Source organism: Danio aesculapii, chromosome 5 (genome assembly GCF_903798145.1).
Source record: "Danio aesculapii chromosome 5, fDanAes4.1, whole genome shotgun sequence".
Taxonomy (NCBI): domain Eukaryota; kingdom Metazoa; phylum Chordata; class Actinopteri; order Cypriniformes; family Danionidae; genus Danio; species Danio aesculapii.
Genome location: NC_079439.1, coordinates 22,343,468 through 22,369,107, shown reverse-complemented (window position 1 = coordinate 22,369,107; position 25,640 = coordinate 22,343,468). Strand labels below are relative to the sequence as shown.

At 38.7% G+C, this 25,640-nt stretch overlaps 1 protein-coding gene across 1 annotated transcript in view; it reads right to left on the bottom strand.

Moving 5' to 3' along the window:
* Positions 1 to 25,640, bottom strand: part of si:dkey-13n15.11 (NACHT, LRR and PYD domains-containing protein 12) — a 52,373-nt gene that overhangs the window by 8,059 nt on the left and 18,674 nt on the right. Inside the window, exons 3-7 of the mRNA XM_056457591.1 lie at positions 6,511 to 8,439; positions 4,068 to 4,241; positions 2,521 to 2,694; positions 1,993 to 2,160; positions 1,382 to 1,555 (exon numbers count right to left, since the gene is read on the bottom strand). Of these exons, the coding sequence (XP_056313566.1) occupies positions 1,382 to 1,555; positions 1,993 to 2,160; positions 2,521 to 2,694; positions 4,068 to 4,241; positions 6,511 to 8,439 (2,619 nt within the window). The remainder of the gene's footprint in view (positions 1 to 1,381; positions 1,556 to 1,992; positions 2,161 to 2,520; positions 2,695 to 4,067; positions 4,242 to 6,510; positions 8,440 to 25,640) is intronic.

The window sequence follows — 25,640 nt, the reverse complement described above, 5'->3', positions numbered from 1 at the left end:
GTGTTGTGGGTACGTCTTTCAGGATGGAGGCAGCTCTCTTGTGGACTCTTGTGGAAGGGAGTGGGGTCCTGATGATCTTCTCTGCAGTCCTCACCACTCTCTTCAGACGTTTGCGGCCCTTTATAGTAGCGTTGCCAAAGCACACAGTAATGCAGCTGGTCAGGATGCTCTCAACCACACAGCTGTAGAAGTTACTGAGGATCTTAGATGACAGACCAAGTTTCCTCAGCTTCCTTAAGAAGTACAGCCGCTGTTGTGCTTTCTTGACCAGCTGGGTGGTGTTCATTGTCCAGCTGAGGTCCTCACTGATGTGGACCCCCAGGTATTTAAAACTGCTCACTCTTTACACTTCAAGTTTAAGGATAAACAGTGGCTGATAAGTTCCCCTCTCCTTCCTCATGTCCACTTTCATCTCCTTAGTCTTGACCGTGTTGAGGGTGAGGTTGTTGTCCTCACACCATGTCACTAGACTGGCCACCTCCGTTCTATAAGCTGCCTCATGGTTGAAACACTGGTTGAATGGTTGAAACACTGACTCAGTGATGACATGAGAAGTTTGATGTTTATATCATGCTTTAACTAACTTTTACTGTCTGAATTTCTTGACAAAATCTGAATCGCGAAAACATTAAGACAAATATAGACATCTACTCTGTGAAGCTTATTTATAAACTAATTTCGAGAGAATCACATGCTAATGATTGTTCTCAGCTGATCCCACATCAGCTCACGATTGTTTCTCCAATCAAATGATTCCTAACTCACGATAAAAAATAGAATTTTCTTATCTCAGTATCTTCGTCTTGAAGAATACCCCCACCACCCCTACTCCGCCTCCTTTCCAGATGGGCGACACAGCGGCCCAGTGATTAGCACTGTCACCTCACAGCAAGAATGTCTCTGGTTAAAGTCCCTACTAAATCAGTTGAAATTTCTGTGCTGAGTTTGCTTGTTTTCCCCGTGCTTGCGTGGGTTTTCTCCGGGTTCTCCAGTTTCCTCCCACAGTCCAATAAAACAGCAGTAAATTGAACATACCAAATTGTTACCATAGCCAAAGCTCTTAGCGAGTACACCTTTCCTTAGCCATCCTATATCTGTCATTAGCCAGAAATAAGCCGGGTAGAGTTCATCAAGATCTACATGAGCTCAAACTCCCCTCTAGCCCTGCAAATGGTAGGGAGCCCAGGGCTCTCTCCCGGGACAGCATGCCAAACAAGTTTTGTCGTCTATCATCAGCTAAGTGTGAACTCTTGAAAGATACAGTTGAAGATGGTAATTTGTGCATATACAGTATGTGCATTGCAAAAAAAATGATAAGAGAATCACGATTGCAGCATATTAACTCAAGTCAGCTAATCAACTGTGATTCTGAAACACAAACCTCAGTATCTCCAGTTTACAGTGTGGGCTCTTCAGTCCAGCTGACAGCATCTCTACTCCTGAATCCTGCAGGTCATTGTTACTCAGATCCAGCTCCTTCAGGAGACAGGTTTCTGACTGAAGACTTGAGGCCATCGTTTTACAGGACTGACCAGTGAGATTACAGGTGGCCAACCTAAAATTAAGGCAAATGAGTTACACTTATATGTTATTTTATGTTTCACGGTACATGTATCGTACATCAAATATCCTGATATGTAACTACAAAATCCAAATATTTCAAAAAATGTTATCTTACTTTAATGCATCCAAGGTGCTATTTAAACTACTGCGTTTTCATTTTAACACACAAAACTATTGTTATAACTGTAAATAGTCATGTTATGTGAATGGTCATGTATCATGTGTATACGCATTATAATGTGTATGGAGACCATTTTCCTACAATCGCCAGTCTGGTAAAGAAGCCTTTCAATCTGAAATGCCTTTTTAAAAACCAAAACGCACTATAAACTAGTTAACTAGTGCTTTTTGTTTGAGGTTTCATTTTGCATTTTAAAACTGTCAAGGAAGGCACATACACAGCTGCACTACAGACATGATTTCACATACCTTAGTTTTTCCAGTTTAGCGATTTTCAGTCCAGCGGAGAGCAACTCCAGTCCTGAATCCTGCAGGTCATTATTATTAAGACTCAACTGTCTGAGTCGGGAGCCCTCTGACTGTAAAACTGAGGCCAGCATTTCACAGGACTGACAAGTGAGTTTACAGCCAGACAAACTACAAAATAATAGCATTTGTGGAAATTTATTTATGTTTTTATAAAACATTTGAGAAAAAAATGTGATAAACCTTCAAATTGTCTTTGTATTTGCATACATTGTCCTTTTATTTTGGTCAAAAGCCTATTCATGTTTCATAACCCTAACACATTCATTAGTTTAAAAACATACAGAAAAGCATTTGACAAGCAAATGATACTATATTTAGGATAATATTAGTTATTTCTACTCAACATATGCATCAAACTCATCTGCATTTTTATGTATGACTAGCACTAATATATTATTTGTTGGGTTTATGCATAATAGGATAAATTCTGTCTTTGTATATAATGTATAAAGATCATATGTAGCTGACCTTAATATCTCCAGTTTACAGTGTGGGCTTTTTAGTCCAGCAGCGAGCCACTCTACTCCTGAATCCTGCAGCTCATTGTTACTGAGGTCCAGCTCTCTCAGGCATGAATTTGCTGACAGCAGAGCTGAAGCCATGGTTTCACAACACTGCATGGTGAGTTTACAGTATTTCAATCTATACAGGAACAAAAATACTGATTATTACTGTACTAAATATTATAACAAAGCAGAATATTTTATATTTTACACAAATATTGCAAAAAAAAACTATTTTTGTTGTGAATCATGTTTCTGTCTTAATATAATATATGTAATTTAAGAAGTTTCAGAAATAAGATTTTCATCTCTCTGCAAACTACAAAATTACTTTCTGAAATAGATGTCTCTCGGTTTATGTCATGACATTGCATGTTAAGTCTGAAGGGATGGATAACAAAGTGTTTCTTTTCCTACTGGCCTGGCTTGCAGAATATAAAGGTTATGGTTGTTTTTGTGGATCTGTTTGAATGGGGAATGATAAAGAAATGCTAGTTCATTAGCTATGTTTTCATCTAAAAGTGCAAATTAACTTTATGCGCAAAACTGGAATATTGCATAAAAGACGTGCGAATAAAGCAGCGTTTCCATCCAACGAGTCAAAGCGAACTAAATCGTCACTTCCTGATTAACTGGCACCAAATATCAACAGTAAAAATGAAATTTGCTGCGGTAGGAGAAGCTGCATGAATCTTTTCTTCATTGAATAAATTAGAAGAGAAGACAGCATGCCGATGCACAATGATAGCGTGGTGGTGTATGTAGGCATGAGATGCGAAGCACAGACGCTCTTGACAGTTCTGGAGGTCATAAATAATATAATAACACTAATACTGAAACGGTTAAGCCGTTTTAGAATCACCAAAACAACATTTAAGATGTTGTCCAATGTGCGTAACCTGCTGGTTTGTCCATTCACACCCATTTTTATCATCACATGATCTCTAATGACAAAATCACATGATTTTTTTTAATTGCGCATACTGGAATTTGTTCAGTAAAAGTGTTTCCATTGTAGTTCTCTTTTCTTACCGAATAAAAAGTTGATTCTACTCAGGTATGCGCATACGTTTTTTATGCGCATTTTCAGAACTTATGCACATTTTGGCGTTTCCATCAACTGATTTTTATGCGCATCTCCAAAATGCACATAAAAATAGGTGGAAGGAAATGCAGCTATTGTTGTGTAACTCTCAGATTAAAGACTGTAATGAGTACATCATTTTACTAATCAGTAGCAAATAGTAATAGCTAAAAATGTCTGTCACTGAGTCATATTCAATCGAGAGAGTCGTTCAAACAACTGGCTGATTTACTGTATTCATTTTTTAAAAACATAATTACATTGTGTTGTATGCATGAATAGATGGTGACAATTTGCATTTTGTCAGAATTCCTAATAAATCATTTTGTTTTACTGTCCATTTAAAGAATTTGTGCAACTATGTTCTAATACTTCACATTTTGCTTTAACAATCTTTACAAAACTCTGAGTGATAACCCATCACTGACCTCAGTATCTCCAGTTTACAGTGTGAACTCTTGAGTCCAACAGAAATGAGTTTTACACCCGAGTCCTGCAGGTCATTGTTACTCATGTCCAGCTCTCTCACCGGGGAGTTGGCTGGCTGCAGAGCTGATGCCACAGTTTCACATGATTGTTCAGTGAGATTACAGCCTACCAATCTAAAATAGAAGAAAACAACTTAAAGTATTACAGGTCACAACATGTGGCTGGTTCTCAGTGAATAAAAAATATAGAATAGGTCTCTCTCTGTTGTAAAGGGGTCATGAACTGAGAACTCAAAATTTCCTTGATCTTTCGACATAGAAGACGTCATTGTACTATAAAAACATATTGTAACTTTCAGAACACAGAACTTTCCTGTTAGTCCAAAAAAATTTATAACGAAGTTGTTTGGCAAAAATGACTGAATGGCTGCAGAAGATCAACACATGCTTTTACATCATTGCTTGTTTAGCTCAGCCCACCAATTTGTGCATACTGTAGAAGGCAAATAAAGAGAGAGGCAAAAGCAAGCTCTATGCAGAAATCAAAGAATATAACGACTCAGAAAACAATGCAGTTACAAGTATGCATTGCCTTCATTCTGACCCCAACATTAAAAAAGAGTGGATGTTTAATAAAGATCCAGAAAGCCTTGTTCAGTTTGTTCAGATCCTTTGTTCACTTTATTTAACTCAAGATTGATCTGATGATTAATCTGATGTTAGATCTTCATAAAATCTAAATGATGTCCCAGCTATACTGGTTTTGCAACACAAATATAAGTAACTGTTGTTATTGTTACCATTTCTTTTCTGTTAGTACATATCGATTGATATGCACACAGTATTTAAGCATTTTTAAATTAAATCACAGAAGTAGGCTTTCAAACATTTAGTTGAAGGCAACATTATTAGCCCTGCTGTGAAATGCAGGGGTTTTTGAAATATAGATTTTTAACGGAGCAAAGAAAATGTTAAAGTATTTACAATAAAAAAAAAAAATTCTGGAGAAGGGGTCAATATTATTAGCCCCCTAATTATGCTTTTTTGATTGTCTACAGAACAAACCATTGTTGTCCAATGACCTGCCTAATTAATCAAACTTGCCTTGTTAACATAATTAACATATTGCCTTTTTAAATAGCACTTTAAGCAGAATACTAGTACTGTGCAAAATAACTTGTAAAATAGTATGTGCTGTCATGGCAAAGACAAAAAAAACTCTCCATTTAACAGTACATGGGAAATATTTGAAATATAAAAATTTCCCAGGAGGGCTAATAATTTCCCCTTCTACTGTACATGTAAATGCTTACATCAGTGAGCACACAGCTGCCCGTTTGAACTAATCTTTGAAGCAAAAAATGTAACATAAATATGCAAAATTGTAGCCTATTATTTCAGTTGATGCATACTTCCAGAATGTGATTCATAGACATATTCATACAGTGTGTTCAGATGAGAGGGTCAAAACGGAACAAAAAAAAATGTTACTTGATGATTTAATTCAATTAATTTTTCTCTTCTTATCTGGGGCCGGGTTGTGGGGGCAGCACACTTTCCTGGGGGTCTCAGGAAAGAACCCCAGACACTCCTCCAGCTCCTCCGGGAGGATACCGAGGCGTTCCCAGGCCAGCCGAGAGACATAGTCCCTCCAGCATGTCCTGAGTTTTCCCAGAGGCTTCGTCCTGGTGGGACATGCCTGGAACACCTCCCTAGGTAGGCATCCAGGAGGCATCCGAAATAGATGCTAAAGCCACCTCAGCTGGCTTCTCTCAAAGTGGAGGAGCAGCGGCTCTACTCTGAGCTCTTCACCTTGTATATAAGGGTGCGCTTTGCCACCCTGTGAAGGAAACTCATTTTGGCCACTAGTTTCTGAGATCTTGTCCTTTAGGTCATGACCCAAAGCTCATGACCATAGTGAGTAGGAACGTAGATTTCAAAATGATGATGTTTAAAAAAAATACAAATATTTACAAATAAAAATTGGTCGCTGGTTCAAGCCATGGTTTGGTCAGTTGTCATTTTAGTGTGGAGTTTGAATGTTCTCCCCGTGTTGGCGTGAGTTTCCTCCGGGTGTCCGGTTTCCCCCACAGTCCAAAGGCATGCACTATAGGTAAATTGAATAAGCAAAATTGGCCGTAGCGTATGTGTGTGAATGCAAAAGTGTTTGGGGGTTTCCTAGTGTTGGGTTGCAGCTAGGAGGGCATCCACTGCGGGTCATTCCGCTGTGGCGACCCCTGATTAAAAAAGAGACTAAGCCGAAAGGAAAATGAAAGAATGAATAAATACAAATCAATTTTTTAAAATCTTGATAATATTATATGTGGACCTTAGAGAACAACACAAACTTACTAATAATAAAACAGTTCACGACCCCTTTCAGTTATTCAGGTAAATGTTGGATTCTGAGGTCTTAGTTTTCTTATCATTCATCAAAACTCACATTGCTTTTCTGCAGTTCCTCACAGCTGGTATCAGTCTCCTCAGAGCCTGCATGGATGTTGTGTTGTATTTCTTGAGGTCTAGCTCTTCCAGCACATCCTCTGCCATCAGAAGCATGTTAGCCAAAGCTGAACAGTGGGCGGACGACAGATATATTTTTCTTTTTCCTTCATTTTTAAGGTAAGCCTGAATATCCTCAGAAACAGAAGTGTCCTTCATTTCAATCAGGCAGTGTGACAGGTTAATCCACCTTTCTGATCTAACATTCTGCTTCTGACTCTGTTTGAGGTTTTTCATCGCTTTTGTCATGCTTTCAGGGTCATCCTCCATGTGTGTGAGCAGACCTTGGAGAAGTCTCTGATTTGACTCCAACGAGACGCCATGAAGAAATCTAAGGAAAAGATCCAGATGTCCATTATCACTCTTCAGTGCTTCATCCACCACACCATTCAGAAACACATCCAGTGAAACCTCGTCAGACTGCGGTTTGATTTTCCTTCTCCCTTTCTTCTTCTGGAACATCTTCAGAACATCACTGCTCTTGTTCAGATAGCTAGAAAACACAAAAAGTGCTGCAAAAAACTCTTGAAAGCTCAAATGAACAAAGCAGTAGACCTTTCTTGACTTGATCACAGATTCCTCGTCAAAGAACTCAGTGCAAAACCCAGAATGCACTGAGGCCTCATTCACATCTATGCCACACGCTTTCAGGTCCTCATCATAAAACAGGACATGACCATTCATCAGACCTTTGAAAGCCAGTTCAGCGAGTTTCAATATCAAATCTCTGCTTGCCTCCAGCAGCAATTTTAGATCTTTCCCATTTCCCTCGACATTCTGGTCAAACTTCTGCCTCTTCACATCTGTCTGAATGATCAGAAAATATATATACATCTCTGTTAACGTTTTAGGAATTTCTGCACTGGGATCTTGTTCCAGGATGTTCTGAAGCACAGTGGCTGTGATACAGCAGAAGACTGGTATATGGCACATAATGTAAAGGCTTCTTGCTGCTCTGATGTGTGAGATGATTCTGCTGGCTTGATCCTGGTTGCTGATCCTTTTCCTGAAATATTCCTCCTTCTGAGGGTCACTGAATCCTTGAACTTCTGTCACACGGCTGATGTAATGTGAGGGGATATGGCTGGCTGCTGCTGGTCTGGATGTGATCCAGATGAGAGCAGAGGGCAACAACTCCCCCTTGATGAGATTTGACAGCAACATGCTCACCGATGAGCTTGTGGACACATTAGAAATGTTCTCACAGTGCGAAAATGTCAGTGTAATTCTACTTTCATCCAGACCATCAAACACAAACAAGACTCTACACAAATCGTATATCCTTGTGTCTATCTCCAGAAGTTCAGGATGGAAGTCAAGCAGAAGTTTGTGAAGACTGTATTGGTCATCTTTAACTAAGTTAAGTTCCCGAAATGGAAGAACAAAGAGAAAATCGACATCCTGATTTGCTTTTCCCTCAGCCCAATCCAGAATGAACTTCTGCACAGAGATGGTTTTTCCAATTCCAGCAATTCCTTTGGTGAGAACAGTCTTTACGTTGTCTTTCTCATCGTTTCTTCCATAACATGGATCATGTACTGGCTGAAAAATGTCATTGCAGTTAATTGGAGTGCCTTGTAAGCGTTCAGTCTTGGCTTTTTCAATTTGCACAACCTCATGTTCTTCATTCACCCCTTCTCTCTCTCCCTCTATTATATAAAGCTTTGTGTAAATCTTATTCAGGAGGGTTTTGTTCTCTTGTTTGCTGAATCCTTCGCATAAGCTCTCATACTTCTGCTTCATGCTGGTTTTGTGATGCTCTCTGATACGATGAAGGATTTCATCTACTGATTGGAAAATGTTCAGCTGATCTCCAGCAGAACTGGACCATAGCTGTGGGCTCTCAGACTGATCTTGAACCACCCTGTGGCTAAATCAAAAACAAAAGAGATCAAAACCAAATAGAAGAAATCAATTGAAATATTATTGCTATTTAGAACTTCATATTGACAAAATGCTATGGGCTACTCTGAACACTCAGACTGCTTTGTCTTTTTGAATGTAATTACACATTAATTGCATTCTGTCCTCTACAGGTACCTTTGAGCCATGGCAGTGTTTACATTCATAAATGCAAATAAAATTAAATTTGAAAAGAGACTAAATCTACATAATAGCAGTTGGCTTCTTTAGTAGCTTTAGAAACATATTCAAGTTAAAGTCAGAATTATTTGCCACCCCTTTGATTTGTTTTTTCTTTTTTTAATATTTCCCAAATGATGTTTAACAGAGCAAGGAAATTTTCACAGTATGTCTGATAATGTTTTTTCCTCTGGAGAAAGTCTTATTTGTTTTATTTTGGCTAGAATAAAAGCAGTTTTTAATTTTTTAAAAAACATTTAAGGTAGAAATTATTAGCCCCTTTAAGCTATATATTTTTTCGACTGTCTACAGAACAAACCATCATTATACAATAACTTGCCTAATTACTCTAACCTACCTAGTTAACCTAATTAAGTTATTAAATGCCACTTTAAGCTGTATAGAAGTGTCTTGTCTGTAGTAAAACATTATTCACTGTCATCAAGGCAAAGATCAAATAAATCAGTTATTAAAACTATTATGTTTAGAAATGTGTTGAAACGGCAGGCATTATCTAAATTTTCATAGATATAAAATAATTTAAATTAAATAGATTGTTGCATGTTTTACAAGATGCTGTAATAAATGTGAACACGCATTGATTTTATTATTTAAAACACACTTACACATTACATGAAACAATTGATCATGAAAATCTACTCGAAAGTCTTTGAAAAGTCATTGAATTTTAGTAGTAAAAATATTTATGAAGCCTAAAAGTAGTCTTCTTTAATGTTTCACAACAGAGCAATCCAATATAACCAATTGTTTTTAATATTGTAATGGCAGGTTTTAATATTTGTATTATAAAATGTATACTTTGTTTTAAAATGTTCAAAGAAGATTCAAAAGTAATTTTGTAACATTTTTTAACTGCTAAAACAGAATAAACCTTTCTAAAAAAGCAGTTTGGATCATTTGGCTAAAACATTATCATAACTTGATTTTTTATTTATATATATAAATAAATAAATAAATAAATAAATAAATAAATATATATATATATATATATATATATATATATATATATATATATATATATATATATATATATATATATATATATATATATATATATATATATATATATATATATATATAAATAAAGAATCATTAAGTTATGATAATGTTTTAGCCAAATGATCCAAACTGCTTTTTTAGAAAGGTTTATTCTGTTTTAGCAGTTAAAAAATGTTACAAAATTACTTTTGAATCTTCTTTGAACATTTTAAAACAAAGTATACATTTTATAATACAAATATGTTTTTTTTTTTTTTTTTTTTTTTTACTTAGAAACATTTAGCTAACAAGTTAACAGCTCACAAATCTCTGATTAAAAGTAGACAACAGAAACATTAATTGGAATAAAATCATACTGTACTTAAAATAGGATAATATATAATTTAATAATTACATTTTTGAAGTATTGCTGATTTTGTGACCATTTCGATCTAAATATCAGAGGATAGTCTTTAAAATATATTAGTTCAGGGTGTAAAATGCTAAAAAAAAAACAATGAAAGCATTTAACGTTTCAATAATAGGTCCAATAAACATTTATTCTGCAATCTTGGAAAGGAGCAGGGGAGAAATATTTGAAAAATAATATGTATAAAATGTCATGTATGTCAGCTTCAGTGTTGATGACATCATAGAACCTCAGTTCTATTTAGAATTCTGGCTACTCGGTGTGTAGTGATGAGAAACCAGAGCTGCAGGAATGAAGAAATCATCGACATTACAGCTTCTGGAGCAGATTTCTGCTGCATATCCTGGATTTCAGGAAGAAGACACCATCATATGCAGAAGGATTCAACAACAAGTAACTGCACAAAACATATTATTAAGTTAAAGTTAAAGGCCTAAATCAGGGGCGGTTCTACATCCTTTTTAGTATGTAATGTTAAATTCAGCTCATCTAAGACCACAAATTATTAAACTAGCAAAATTTTATTTTAAAAAAAGTTATTTTTAAAGGTTTTTCCAATAGACCCTTTTCACAGCGGAATTGGATACAGGAAGTGCCCTCCGAAGCAATGTTTCGCTTATTCCGGTTTCGCTAACAGTCGCAGAAACATGACAGCCTCAGGACATTGGATGACATTTTCACTGTCCACTTTGCCGTAATTTGGACAAGAACAGGTTGTTCGCTTGGTTAATGTGTAAAACTGATGTAACCTAAATAAATCAGCATTTAAAAGGAATTTGTGCAGAAAATGTGTCTTACACGAAGCGTTTGCAATGTTAGGTTACAGTAAGGTGCGCACCCAACAGCATAAGATCTGCTAACTCAAGCCATTCGTTAGCAAAAATAACTATTTAACATCCAGCAGGATTAGTTTTATGTTAGTAGTTGTCCATAAGCTGTGCTAACCCCCTCCTTCCTTTGTATTCAGGGTCAGATACAGGCGAGTTGCTATCGGTCAATGCGAAAGAACGAGGAGCCCCATAATGACAGGTTGCTTAATGCTCGTAAGGTTTACTCAAGTCTGGAAACATAATTTAGCTCCAACTCGCCGGAAAAGATAAAGATATTTGTTGTTGTGTTCAGTGTTTGAATACGATTCTATTAAAGCACTTCAGTTTTCCACTAATTACTAAATTTTAAAGCAAATATCTTTAAAACAGTCCTTCTGTAGCGTATAGAGTGTGTTTCTCACTTGCTGTCTTCAAGAAACGACTAAAAACGCAACTGTTTAGTCTCCACTTTCCTTCCTAATCTGCAACTGCCTCTCTGGCTATACCACTAACTGTGCTCTCTCTATCTCTCTCTCTCTCCAAAAAAAAAAAAAAAAACATTTTTTACTAATGCTTTGCTTCTTAGACTTTACACACCTGAAACTTGTTCACTGCTGCTCTTATAGTTGTGTAAATTGCTTCCTTGTCCTCATTTGTAAGTCGCTTTGGATAAAAGCGTCTGCTAAATGACTAAATGTAAATGTAAATGTAATGTTTCTGAATCTTCAGGTTAAAGTTAGTTCATGTTCCAGTTCATTTCGTTCATCTGCTTTGAATGTTTTTATTATTTATTTAAAGAACAGCAAATAACATTTTACAACACTAAAAATATACAAGCCAGAGGGTTACTATAAATAAAATACAAATATACAAAATGTACATATGTAATAATTAAATAAATACATTATAGAGGTCACAATTATTTAAAGTGGGTAGGCTTCCTTGTTTAAAGAGTCTCTGATGCTGGTAATATACAAGCATATTTCAGTGATCAATAACTTAAAATTTGTTAAAGTTGCTTATTAAATTAGACAGTAAAGCCAAAAAGTACATTGTCCCACGATGATAAAAGAGGTTTTGAACACTGAAAATTGTTAATAATCTTTTGCACCTCTTCCTTTTGACTGAGTATGTACAATACCAAAAGTATAAAACCGTCTCCTCGTATTCATTACAAAAATACAATTTACATCAATTCCACTTTTAATTTTTTTGTAAATAATGTTTTGCTGGATAAAATCTGTGGAGAAGTTTATAGGATATTTCTTTAATTTTGTTTCTAACCTGATATTTCTGTGGTAACAGCCACACTTTTTTTTCCAGCAAATCAAGTCACCCTTTAATAAAGACATCCAATACAATTGTATATAAAGAACAGTAGTGATTTCTTTTTGGAAAAGAGTTCGAAAAGCTCTATTATTACTCTTGGTAATTACTGTAAAACAAGTTTTGCCAACATAAGATTTAGTAAAATCAAAAGACGATGGTCTTGATTAATACCACTATAACGTATATAGTGTTACATATATATATATTACATCTCTGAAAAAATTGAACCAATAACAGTTGAAAACTTGCAGGGTTATTGAGATACTGTAATGAGAAAGGAATTCATTGTAAGAAAACTATACCATCTTTATTATAAAACTGAAAAACCAAATTAATTTTGTTGTAAAAAAATTGCATTTGTATTAGTTGTCTATTATTCCAATGTGGGGGAAAATTATGCTTATATATTAATGACCTTGATAGGAGCACTTGTGTGTGGAAGGCAGATAACTTAACTGGAATTTTGTCTATATTATAATTTCACATTAAAATAAAACTAAGACCACCAATATTTGATAAAACATAACGATCTCCACTATGAAGTGCATACTGCACATGAGCGTATTCTGGCATATAACTTGAAACGAAGGACATTCATTCCGTCTAATTAATTTCACCCATGATTTCCTCTGTCCTTTGTCTTCTTGTGGAAATTGAGGTAAGGATGTCGTTTTTTTTTTTAAGCTGGAGCAGCCGGGAACGCTGCAATAACAGCGACGAGACAACTCTGCTGTTCTATCTTACTCCGTTGCATGGGAACCGGATGTTGTGATACGCTGTTTCGCTTACCGGAACCAGGAAGTGTGAAAAAGGCCTATTATATGAAATTGCGATCTCGCTTTAAACACCCACGCGATCATAATTACAGCCAACTACATGATCGCGGGTTGCACACGTTTCATCTTTTTAAGCAGTTCTTTTTAAATTAGAGTCAAAAACAATCAAATATAAGTACTAAGATAACTGTTGATAGTTCAGATATGAACGCGGATGTTTATGGTAATGATTAATATAACCGTTTGAAAGCAATTAAAAAAAATCTTTTATGGAATTACATTCTTGCGCCAAAAGATGGCGACAAACAACCATTTAAATGTGTCACAATAATTTTTGACAAATGATTAATCCAGTAATGAAAGCCTAAGCCAGTTATTGAATCCTTAACATTCAAATTTAAAGAAATGCTTTCATATATACATCTGAGCCATAATTATCCAGACGATGTGCCATATACCAAAAGATTAAAGCTGAAATTCTCACATTTTCAGTGATATATGATGTTACATTCATAGGGAAATTATTAAAGTTTTGTAAAACATGTTTATTTGTTTTAATTTGAAGATCCAAAAAGCAAGAAACTATTGGGCATGGTACAACAGCTGTATTTGTGAAATCAAATATCAGTAGCCAATGTTAATAAATATAATATAATATAATATAATATAATATAATATAATATAATATAATATAATATAATATAATATAATATAATATAATATAATATAATATAGATAAATATATAAAATATACTTTTTTTCTTCTGATTTATGATATAAATATGACAATTTATGATAGCACAGGATTGTAGGCTAAATACAGAGTAGGCCGATAATAGCTACACTTAAACATTATAATTTTTTTACTGTAAATTCCTATAGTATGTTTTATGTGTTCGCATTACATTGGCTGTATATACACAGACAACCACATTAACTACATACATGTATATAGCAAAAAAAAAAAACTCTTACTCGTCATTCTCTAAAAAATAATCCACCACAGAGAATTAATCAAGCATACTATCAATATCTTGCTAAAAGACAAATTATTATCAGCCATAAAATGAACTTAAAATAAGTGGATTACCTTGACACATGTTGGGCTTTAAAGCAAAATAAACCATTCCTGAAATTTCAGTGATGAGTGGAAAATTCTAACCAGAGAGCTAAAGGTTGCAGTTTTCCTGTATTTCGAGGAACTGACCTGATTTTTGCTCATGTGAGGAGATATTAAAGTATGTTTGTCATCTCTAATGGTGGAAAAGAAATGTATTAACAGAATGATAAGAGAATCAGAAGCAGTGTCTGAATAGAAAATTAACAAACGACAAAAGGTGTTTAAGTAACCTCCAATATAACTTGTGCATAGCATCATGACAACTTCTGCAACGACTTCATCATCTTCATAAAAAAGAGTATGGCAGAAAGAAGAGAACTCACGAACAAGTAAGATTTTAAATTAATTCACACACACACACACACACACACACACACACACACACACACACACACACACACACACACACACACACACACACACACACACACACACACACACACACACACACACACACACACACACACACACACACACACACACACACACACACACACACATATATTCAGCTAAAACATTTTTCTCAGACTGTTGTATGTATTTTCAGTGATTTTACCCTTAGTGCACAGAATAGGTTATTTTCACTGGCTTTAAACTGACATAACAGAACCTAAACATAGGACAGTGAGAAAAACGCACCTTTTAGAGGAAAATTTCAGATGGCACTTAGGGATTTTTGCATCTGTAATATATATATATATATTTTTTCCCTATAATTTCTCTTTGACAGAGTGGTTTTATTCAATGCCTTTCTAAACAAATCTTTTAATAACTAATTTCTAATAACTGATTCTAAAATGTGATCATTTTTTTAAACTTTGCCCTAATAACAGCAAGTAATATTTTACTAGATGTTTTTATCTACTTATAATTTTTCTAGACACTGTACATACAACTCAACATCCAGGTTTCTTGACTAATCGCATCTGTTTAATGTTTATCTTTTTTTTTTTTTCATATTTATTTTGTGTTGTCACTTGTCACTTTATGTACACTGGAAGCTTCTGTAGCCAAAACAAATTCCTTGTGTGTGTGAAGCACACTTGGCAATAAAACTGATTCTGATTCTGACTAGTATTGGCAAAGTTGCCAGTCATGGCACAGTTTATAGTGTGCATCCAGAGATCTTGCATCAGTCTGAAGGATCAAGTTATAAATGTCCCTTCAAAAAGAAAAAAGGCATGGCACTAAAATTAGGCAGGATGACTGTTAAAAGACCAAGAGCTCATGGACTAGAATTGGCAAAGTTGCCAGTCATAGCACAGTCTGCATGCTGTACAATAAGGAAATGACTGCTCATGTAAGACAGAGCATAAATGTTGGGGCACTGCATTCTTGACTGGATGACTGTCAATGGCTAACGAGGACATTATTATTGTGCACCTTGGCCATCTGGAATACATGGGACCGGCTGTCTGTATACCCCAGGTAAAAACCAGGAGATAGGATTAGGGTGTGTCCTGTAAGGTTGCGGTGGGTGGGACACAGGGCACACCCTAAGTTGCCGAAAAATGGCAAAAATTGTTTTAAACTGCTCTTACTCTACAATGAAATTAAATAAAAAACAAGTGGCTGATTGGCCTTTATGTCTGATCGGTTCCTAGCTCCGGTGAAACACTGGGTGAAACGGACCAGCTACGGGCCCATTGCACAGTCTTTTATAGTGTGCATCCAGAGATCTTGCATCAGTCTGAAGGATCAAGTTATAAATGTCCCTTCAAAAAGAAAAAAAGTCATGGCACTAAAATTAGGCAGGATGACTGTTAAAAGACCAAGAGCTCATGGACTAGTATTGGCAAAGTTGCCAGTCATAGGACATTCTGCATGCTGTACAATAAGGAAATGACAGCCCATGTAAGACAGAGCCTAAATGTTGGAGCACTGCATTCTTGACTGGATGACTGTCAATGGCTAACGAGATCATTATTATTCTGCACCTTGGCCATCTGGAATACATGGGACCGGCTGTCTGTATACCCCAGGTAAAAACCAGGAGATAGGATTAGGGTGTGTCCTACAAGGTTGCGGTGGGTGGGACACAGGGCACACCCTAAGTTGCCGAAAAATGGCAAAAATTGTTTTAAACTGCTCTTACTCTACAATGAAATTAAATAAAAAACAAGTGGCTGATTGGCCTTTATGTCTGATCGGTTCCTAGCTCCGGTGAAACACTGGGTGAAACGGACCAGCTACGGGCCTATTGCACAGTCTTTTATAGTGTGCATCCAGAGATCTTGCATTAGTCTGAAGGATCAAGTTATAAATGTCTCTTCAAAAAGAAAAAAAGTCGTGGCACTAAAATTAGGCAGGATGACTGTTAAAAGACCAAGAGCTCATGGACTAGTATTGGCAAAGTTGCCAGTCATAGGACATTCTGCATGCTGTACAATAAGGAAATGACTGCCCATGTAAGACAGAGCCTAAATATTGGAGCACTGCATTCTTGACTGGATGACTGTCAATGGCTAACGAGGACACTATTATTGTGCACCTTGGCCATCTGGAATACATGGGACCGGCTGTCTGTATACCCCAGGTAAAAACCAGGAGATAGGATTAGGGTGTGTCCTGTAAGGTTGCGGTGGGTGGGACACAGGGCACACCCTAAGTTGCCGAAAAATGGCAAAAATTGTTTTAAACTGCTCTCACTCTACAATGAAATTAAATAAAAAACAAGTGGCTGATTGGCCTTTATGTCTGATCGGTTCCTAGCTCCGGTGAAACACTGGGTGAAACGGACCAGCTACGGGCCCATTGCACAGTCTTTTATAGTGTGCATCCAGAGATCTTGCATCAGTCTGAAGGATCAAGTTATAAATGTCCCTTCAAAAAGAAAAAAAGTAATGGCACTAAAATTAGGCAGGATGACTGTTAAAAGACCAAGAGCTCATGGACTAGTATTGGCAAAGTTGCCAGTCATAGGACATTCTGCATGCTGTACAATAGGGAAATGACTGCCCATGTAAGACAGAGCCTAAATGTTGGGGCACTGCATTCTTGACTGGATGACTGTCAATGGCTAACGAGGACATTATTATTCTGCACCTTGGCCATCTGGAATACATGGGACCGGCTGTCTGTATACCCCAGGTAAAAATCAGGAGATAGGATTAGGGTGTGTCCTGTAAGGTTGCGGTGGGTGGGACACAGGGCACACCCTAAGTTGCCGAAAAATGGCAAAAATTGTTTTAAACTGCTCTTACTCTACAATGAAATTAAATAAAAAACAAGTGGCTGATTGGCCTTTATGTCTGATCGGTTCCTAGCTCCGGTGAAACACTGGGTGAAACGGACCAGCTACGGGCCCATTGCACTGTCTTTTATAGTGTGCATCCAGAGATCTTGCATTAGTCTGAAGGATCAAGTTATAAATGTCCCTTCAAAAAGAAAAAAAGTCATGGCACTAAAATTAGGCAGGATGACTGTTAAAAGACCAAGAGCTCATGGACTAGTATTGGCAAAGTTGCCAGTCATAGGACATTCTGCATGCTGTACAATAAGGAAATGACTGCCCATGTAAGACAGAGCCTAAATGTTGGAGCACTGCATTCTTGACTGGATGACTGTCAATGGCTAACGAGGACACTATTATTGTGCACCTTGGCCATCTGGAATACATGGGACCGGCTGTCTGTATACCCCAGGTAAAAACCAGGAGATAGGATTAGGGTGTGTCCTGTAAGGTTGCGGTGGGTGGGACACAGGGCACACCCTAAGTTGCCGAAAAATGGCAAAAATTGTTTTAAACTGCTCTTACTCTACAATGAAATTAAATAAAAAACAAGTGGCTGATTGGTCTTTATGTCTGATCGGTTCCTAGCTCCGGTGAAACACTGGGTGAAACGGACCAGCTACGGGCCCATTGCACAGTCTTTTATAGTGTGCATCCAGAGATCTTGCATCAGTCTGAAGGATCAAGTTATAAATGTCCCTTCAAAAAGAAAAAAAGTAATGGCACTAAAATTAGGCAGGATGACTGTTAAAAGACCAAGAGCTCATGGACTAGTATTGGCAAAGTTGCCAGTCATAGGACATTCTGCATGCTGTACAATAGGGAAATGACTGCCCATGTAAGACAGAGCCTAAATGTTGGGGCACTGCATTCTTGACTGGATGACTGTCAATGGCTAACGAGGACATTATTATTCTGCACCTTGGCCATCTGGAATACATGGGACCGGCTGTCTGTATACCCCAGGTAAAAACCAGGAGATAGGATTAGGGTGTGTCCTGTAAGGTTGCGGTGGGTGGGACACAGGGCACACCCTAAGTTGCCGAAAAATGGCAAAATTGTTTTAAACTGCTCTTACTCTACAATGAAATTAAATAAAAAACAAGTGGCTGATTGGCCTTTATGTCTGATCGGTTCCTAGCTCCGGTGAAACACGGTGAAACGGACCAGCTACGGGCCCATTGCACAGTCTTTTATAGTGTGCATCCAGAGATCTTGCATTAGTCTGAAGGATCAAGTTATAAATGTCTCTTCAAAAAGAAAAAAAGTCATGGCACTAAAATTAGGCAGGATGACTGTTAAAAGACCAAGAGCTCATGGACTTGTATTGGCAAAGTTGCCAGTCATAGGACATTCTGCATGCTGTACAATAAGGAAATGACTGCCCATGTAAGACAGAGCCTAAATGTTGGAGCACTGCATTCTTGACTGGATGACTGTCAATGGCTAACGAGGACACTATTATTGTGCACCTTGGCCATCTGGAATACATGGGACCGGCTGTCTGTATACCCCAGGTAAAAACCAGGAGATAGGATTAGGGTGTGTCCTGTAAGGTTGCGGTGGGTGGGACACAGGGCACACCCTAAGTTGCCGAAAAATGGCAAAAATTGTTTTAAACTGCTCTTACTCTACAATGAAATTAAATAAAAAACAAGTGGCTGATTGGCCTTTATGTCTGATCGGTTCCTAGCTCCGGTGAAACACTGGGTGAAACGGACCAGCTACGGGCCCATTGCACAGTCTTTTATAGTGTGCATCCAGAGATCTTGCATCAGTCTGAAGGATCAAGTTATAAATGTCCTCTTCAAAAAGAAAAAAAGTCATGGCACTAAAATTAGGCAGGATGACTGTTAAAAGACCAAGAGCTCATGGACTAGTATTGGCAAAGTTGCCAGTCATAGGACATTCTGCATGCTGTACAATAGGGAAATGACTGCCCATGTAAGACAGAGCCTAAATGTTGGGGCACTGCATTCTTGACTGGATGACTGTCAATGGCTAACGAGGACATTATTATTCTGCACCTTGGCCATCTGGAATACATGGGACCGGCTGTCTGTATACCCCAGGTAAAAACCAGGAGATAGGATTAGGGTGTGTCCTGTAAGGTTGCGGTGGGTGGGACACAGGGCACACCCTAAGTTGCCGAAAAATGGCAAAAATTGTTTTAAACTGCTCTTACTCTACAATGAAATTAAATAAAAAACAAGTGGCTGATTGGCCTTTATGTCTGATCGGTTCCTAGCTCCGGTGAAACACTGGGTGAAACTGGACCAGCTACGGGCCCATTGCACAGTCTTTTATAGTGTGCATCCAGAGATCTTGCATCAGTCTGAAGGATCAAGTTATAAATGTCCTCTTCAAAAAGAAAAAAAGTCATGGCACTAAAATTAGGCAGGATGACTGTTAAAAGACCAAGAGCTCATGGACTAGTATTGGCAAAGTTGCCAGTCATAGGACATTCTGCATGCTGTACAATAGGGAAATGACTGCCCATGTAAGACAGAGCCTAAATGTTGGGGCACTGCATTCTTGACTGGATGACTGTCAATGGCTAACGAGGACATTATTATTCTGCACCTTGGCCATCTGGAATACATGGGACCGGCTGTCTGTATACCCCAGGTAAAAACCAGGAGATAGGATTAGGGTGTGTCCTGTAAGGTTGCGGTGGGTGGGACACAGGGCACACCCTAAGTTGCCGAAAAATGGCAAAAATTGTTTTAAACTGCTCTTACTCTACAATGAAATTAAATAAAAAACAAGTGGCTGATTGGCCTTTATGTCTGATCGGTTCCTAGCTCCGGTGAAACACTGGGTGAAACTGGACCAGCTACGGGCCCATTGCACAGTCTTTTATAGTGTGCATCCAGAGATCTTGCATCAGTCTGAAGGATCAAGTTATAAATGTCTCTTCAAAAAGAAAAAAAGTCATGGCACTAAAATTAGGCAGGATAACTGTTAAAAGACCAAGAGCTCATGGACTAGTATTGGCAAAGTTGCCAGTCATAGGACATTCTGCATGCTGTACAATAGGGAAATGACTGCCCATGTAAGACAGAGCCTAAATGTTGGGGCACTGTATTCTTGACTGGATGACTGTCAATGGCTAACGAGGACATTATTATTCTGCACCTTGGCCATCTGGAATACATGGGACCGGCTGTCTGTATACCCCAGGTAAAAACCAGGAGATAGGATTAGGGTGTGTCCTGTAAGGTTGCGGTGGGTGGGACACAGGGCACACCCTAAGTTGCCGAAAAATGGCAAAAATTGTTTTAAACTGCTCTTACTCTACAATGAAATTAAATAAAAAACAAGTGGCTGATTGGCCTTTATGTCTGATCGGTTCCTAGCTCCGGTGAAACACTGGGTGAAACGGACCAGCTACGGGCCCATTGCACAGTCTTTTATAGTGTGCATCCAGAGATCTTGCATTTGTCTGAAGGATCAAGTTATAAATGTCTCTTCGAAAAGAAAAAAAGTCATGGCACTAAAATTAGGCAGGATGACTGTTAAAAGACCAAGAGCTCATGGACTAGTATTGGCAAAGTTGCCAGTCATAGGACATTCTGCATGCTGTACAATAAGGAAATGACTGCCCATGTAAGACAGAGCCTAAATGTTGGGGCACTGCATTCTTGACTGGATGACTGTCAATGGCTAACGAGGACATTATTATTCTGCACCTTGGCCATCTGGAATACATGGGACCGGCTGTCTGTATACCCCAGGTAAAAACCAGGAGATAGGATTAGGGTGTGTCCTGTAAGGTTGCGGTGGGTGGGACACAGGGCACACCCTAAGTTGCCGAAAAATGGCAAAAATTGTTTTAAACTGCTCTTACTCTACAATGAAATTAAATAAAAAACAAGTGGCTGATTGGCCTTTATGTCTGATCGGTTCCTAGCTCCGGTGAAACACTGGGTGAAACGGACCAGCTACGGGCCCATTGCACAGTCTTTTATAGTGTGCATCCAGAGATCTTGCATTAGTCTGAAGGATCAAGTTATAAATGTCTCTTCAAAAAGAAAAAAAGTCATGGCACTAAAATTAGGCAGGATGACTGTTAAAAGACCAAGAGCTCATGGACTAGTATTGGCAAAGTTGCCAGTCATAGGACATTCTGCATGCTGTACAATAAGGAAATGACTGCCCATGTAAGACAGAGCCTAAATGTTGGAGCACTGCATTCTTGACTGGATGACTGTCAATGGCTAACGAGGACATTATTATTCTGCACCTTGGCCATCTGGAATACATGGGACCGGCTGTCTGTATACCCCAGGTAAAAACCAGGAGATAGGATTAGGGTGTGTCCTGTAAGGTTGCGGTGGGTGGGACACAGGGCACACCCTAAGTTGCCGAAAAATGGCAAAAATTGTTTTAAACTGCTCTTACTCTACAATGAAATTAAATAAAAAACAAGTGGCTGATTGGCCTTTATGTCTGATCGGTTCCTAGCTCCGGTGAAACACTGGGTGAAACGGACCAGCTACGGGCCCATTGCACAGTCTTTTATAGTGTGCATCCAGAGATCTTGCATCAGTCTGAAGGATCAAGTTATAAATGTCCCTTCAAAAAGAAAAAAAGTAATGGCACTAAAATTAGGCAGGATGACTGTTAAAAGACCAAGAGCTCATGGACTAGTATTGGCAAAGTTGCCAGTCATAGGACATTCTGCATGCTGTACAATAGGGAAATGACTGCCCATGTAAGACAGAGCCTAAATGTTGGGGCACTGCATTCTTGACTGGATGACTGTCAATGGCTAACGAGGACATTATTATTCTGCACCTTGGCCATCTGGAATACATGGGACCGGCTGTCTGTATACCCCAGGTAAAAACCAGGAGATAGGATTAGGGTGTGTCCTGTAAGGTTGCGGTGGGTGGGACACAGGGCACACCCTAAGTTGCCGAAAAATGGCAAAAATTGTTTTAAACTGCTCTTACTCTACAATGAAATTAAATAAAAAACAAGTGGCTGATTGGCCTTTATGTCTGATCGGTTCCTAGCTCCGGTGAAACACTGGGTGAAACGGACCAGCTACGGGCCCATTGCACAGTCTTTTATAGTGTGCATCCAGAGATCTTGCATTAGTCTGAAGGATCAAGTTATAAATGTCTCTTCAAAAAGAAAAAAAGTCATGGCACTAAAATTAGGCAGGATGACTGTTAAAAGACCAAGAGCTCATGGACTAGTATTGGCAAAGTTGCCAGTCATAGGACATTCTGCATGCTGTACAATAAGGAAATGACTGCCCATGTAAGACAGAGCCTAAATGTTGGAGCACTGCATTCTTGACTGGATGACTGTCAATGGCTAACGAGGACATTATTATTCTGCACCTTGGCCATCTGGAATACATGGGACCGGCTGTCTGTATACCCCAGGTAAAAACCAGGAGATAGGATTAGGGTGTGTCCTGTAAGGTTGCGGTGGGTGGGACACAGGGCACACCCTAAGTTGCCGAAAAATGGCAAAAATTGTTTTAAACTGCTCTTACTCTACAATGAAATTAAATAAAAAACAAGTGGCTGATTGGCCTTTATGTCTGATCGGTTCCTAGCTCCGGTGAAACACTGGGTGAAACGGACCAGCTACGGGCCCATTGCACAGTCTTTTATAGTGTGCATCCAGAGATCTTGCATTAGTCTGAAGGATCAAGTTATAAATGTCTCTTCAAAAAGAAAAAAAGTCATGGCACTAAAATTAGGCAGGATGACTGTTAAAAGACCAAGAGCTCATGGACTTGTATTGGCAAAGTTGCCAGTCATAGGACATTCTGCATGCTGTACAATAAGGAAATGACTGCCCATGTAAGACAGAGCCTAAATGTTGGGGCACTGCATTCTTGACTGGATGACTGTCAATGGCTAACGAGGACATTATTATTCTGCACCTTGGCCATCTGGAATACATGGGACCGGCTGTCTGTATACCCCAGGTAAAAACCACGAGATAGGATTAGGGTGTGTCCTGTAAGGTTGCGGTGGGTGGGACACAGGGCACACCCTAAGTTGCCGAAAAATGGCAAAAATTGTTTTAAACTGCTCTTACTCTACAATGAAATTAAATAAAAAACAAGTGGCTGATTGGCCTTTATGTCTGATCGGTTCCTAGCTCCGGTGAAACACTGGGTGAAATGGACCAGCTACGGGCCCATTGCACAGTCTTTTATAGTGTGCATCCAGAGATCTTGCATCAGTCTGAAGGATCAAGTTATAAATGTCTCTTCAAAAAGAAAAAAAGTCATGGCACTAAAATTAGGCAGGATGACTGTTAAAAGACCAAGAGCTCATGGACTTGTATTGGCAAAGTTGCCAGTCATAGGACATTCTGCATGCTGTACAATAAGGAAATGACTGCCCATGTAAGACAGAGCCTAAATGTTGGAGCACTGCATTCTTGACTGGATGACTGTCAATGGCTAACGAGGACATTATTATTCTGCACCTTGGCCATCTGGAATACATGGGACCGGCTGTCTGTATACCCCAGGTAAAAACCAGGAGATAGGATTAGGGTGTGTCCTGTAAGGTTGCGGTGGGTGGGACACAGGGCACACCCTAAGTTGCCGAAAAATGGCAAAAATTGTTTTAAACTGCTCTTACTCTACAATGAAATTAAATAAAAAACAAGTGGCTGATTGGCCTTTATGTCTGATCGGTTCCTAGCTCCGGTGAAACACTGGGTGAAATGGACCAGCTACGGGCCCATTGCACAGTCTTTTATAGTGTGCATCCAGAGATCTTGCATCAGTCTGAAGGATCAAGTTATAAATGTCTCTTCAAAAAGAAAAAAGTCATGGCACTAAAATTAGGCAGGATAACTGTTAAAAGACCAAGAGCTCATGGACTAGTATTGGCAAAGTTGCCAGTCATAGGACATTCTGCATGCTGTACAATAAGGAAATGACTGCCCATGTAAGACAGAGCCTAAATGTTGGGGCACTGCATTCTTGACTGGATGACTGTCAATGGCTAACGAGGACATTATTATTCTGCACCTTGGCCATCTGGAATACATGGGACCGGCTGTCTGTATACCCCAGGTAAAAACCAGGAGATAGGATTAGGGTGTGTCCTGTAAGGTTGCGGTGGGTGGGACACAGGGCACACCCTAAGTTGCCGAAAAATGGCAAAAATTGTTTTAAACTGCTCTTACTCTACAATGAAATTAAATAAAAAACAAGTGGCTGATTGGCCTTTATGTCTGATCGGTTCCTAGCTCCGGTGAAACACTGGGTGAAACGGACCAGCTACGGGCCCATTGCACAGTCTTTTATAGTGTGCATCCAGAGATCTTGCATTCAGTCTGAAGGATCAAGTTATAAATGTCGCTTCAAAAAGAAAAAAAGTCATGGCACTAAAATTAGGCAGGATGACTGTTAAAAGACCAAGAGCTCATGGACTAGTATTGGCAAAGTTGCCAGTCATAGGACATTCTGCATGCTGTACAATAAGGAAATGACTGCCCATGTAAGACAGAGCCTAAATGTTGGAGCACTGCATTCTTGACTGGATGACTGTCAATGGCTAACGAGGACATTATTATTCTGCACCTTGGCCATCTGGAATACATGGGACCGGCTGTCTGTATACCCCAGGTAAAAACCAGGAGATAGGATTAGGGTGTGTCCTGTAAGGTTGCGGTGGGTGGGACACAGGGCACACCCTAAGTTGCCGAAAAATGGCAAAAATTGTTTTAAACTGCTCTTACTCTACAATGAAATTAAATAAAAAACAAGTGGCTGATTGGCCTTTATGTCTGATCGGTTCCTAGCTCCGGTGAAACACTGGGTGAAACGGACCAGCTACGGGCCCATTGCACAGTCTTTTATAGTGTGCATCCAGAGATCTTGCATCAGTCTGAAGGATCAAGTTATAAATGTCTCTTCAAAAAGAAAAAAAGTCATGGCACTAAAATTAGGCAGGATGACTGTTAAAAGACCAAGAGCTCATGGACTAGTATTGGCAAAGTTGCCAGTCATAGGACATTCTGCATGCTGTACATTTAGGGAAATGACTGCCCATGTAAGACAGAGCCTAAATGTTGGAGCACTGCATTCTTGACTGGATGACTGTCAATGGCTAACGAGGACACTATTATTGTGCACCTTGGCCATCTGGAATACATGGGACCGGCTGTCTGTATACCCCAGGTAAAAACCAGGAGATAGGATTAGGGTGTGTCCTGTAAGGTTGCGGTGGGTGGGACACAGGGCACACCCTAAGTTGCCGAAAAATGGCAAAAATTGTTTTAAACTGCTCTTACTCTACAATGAA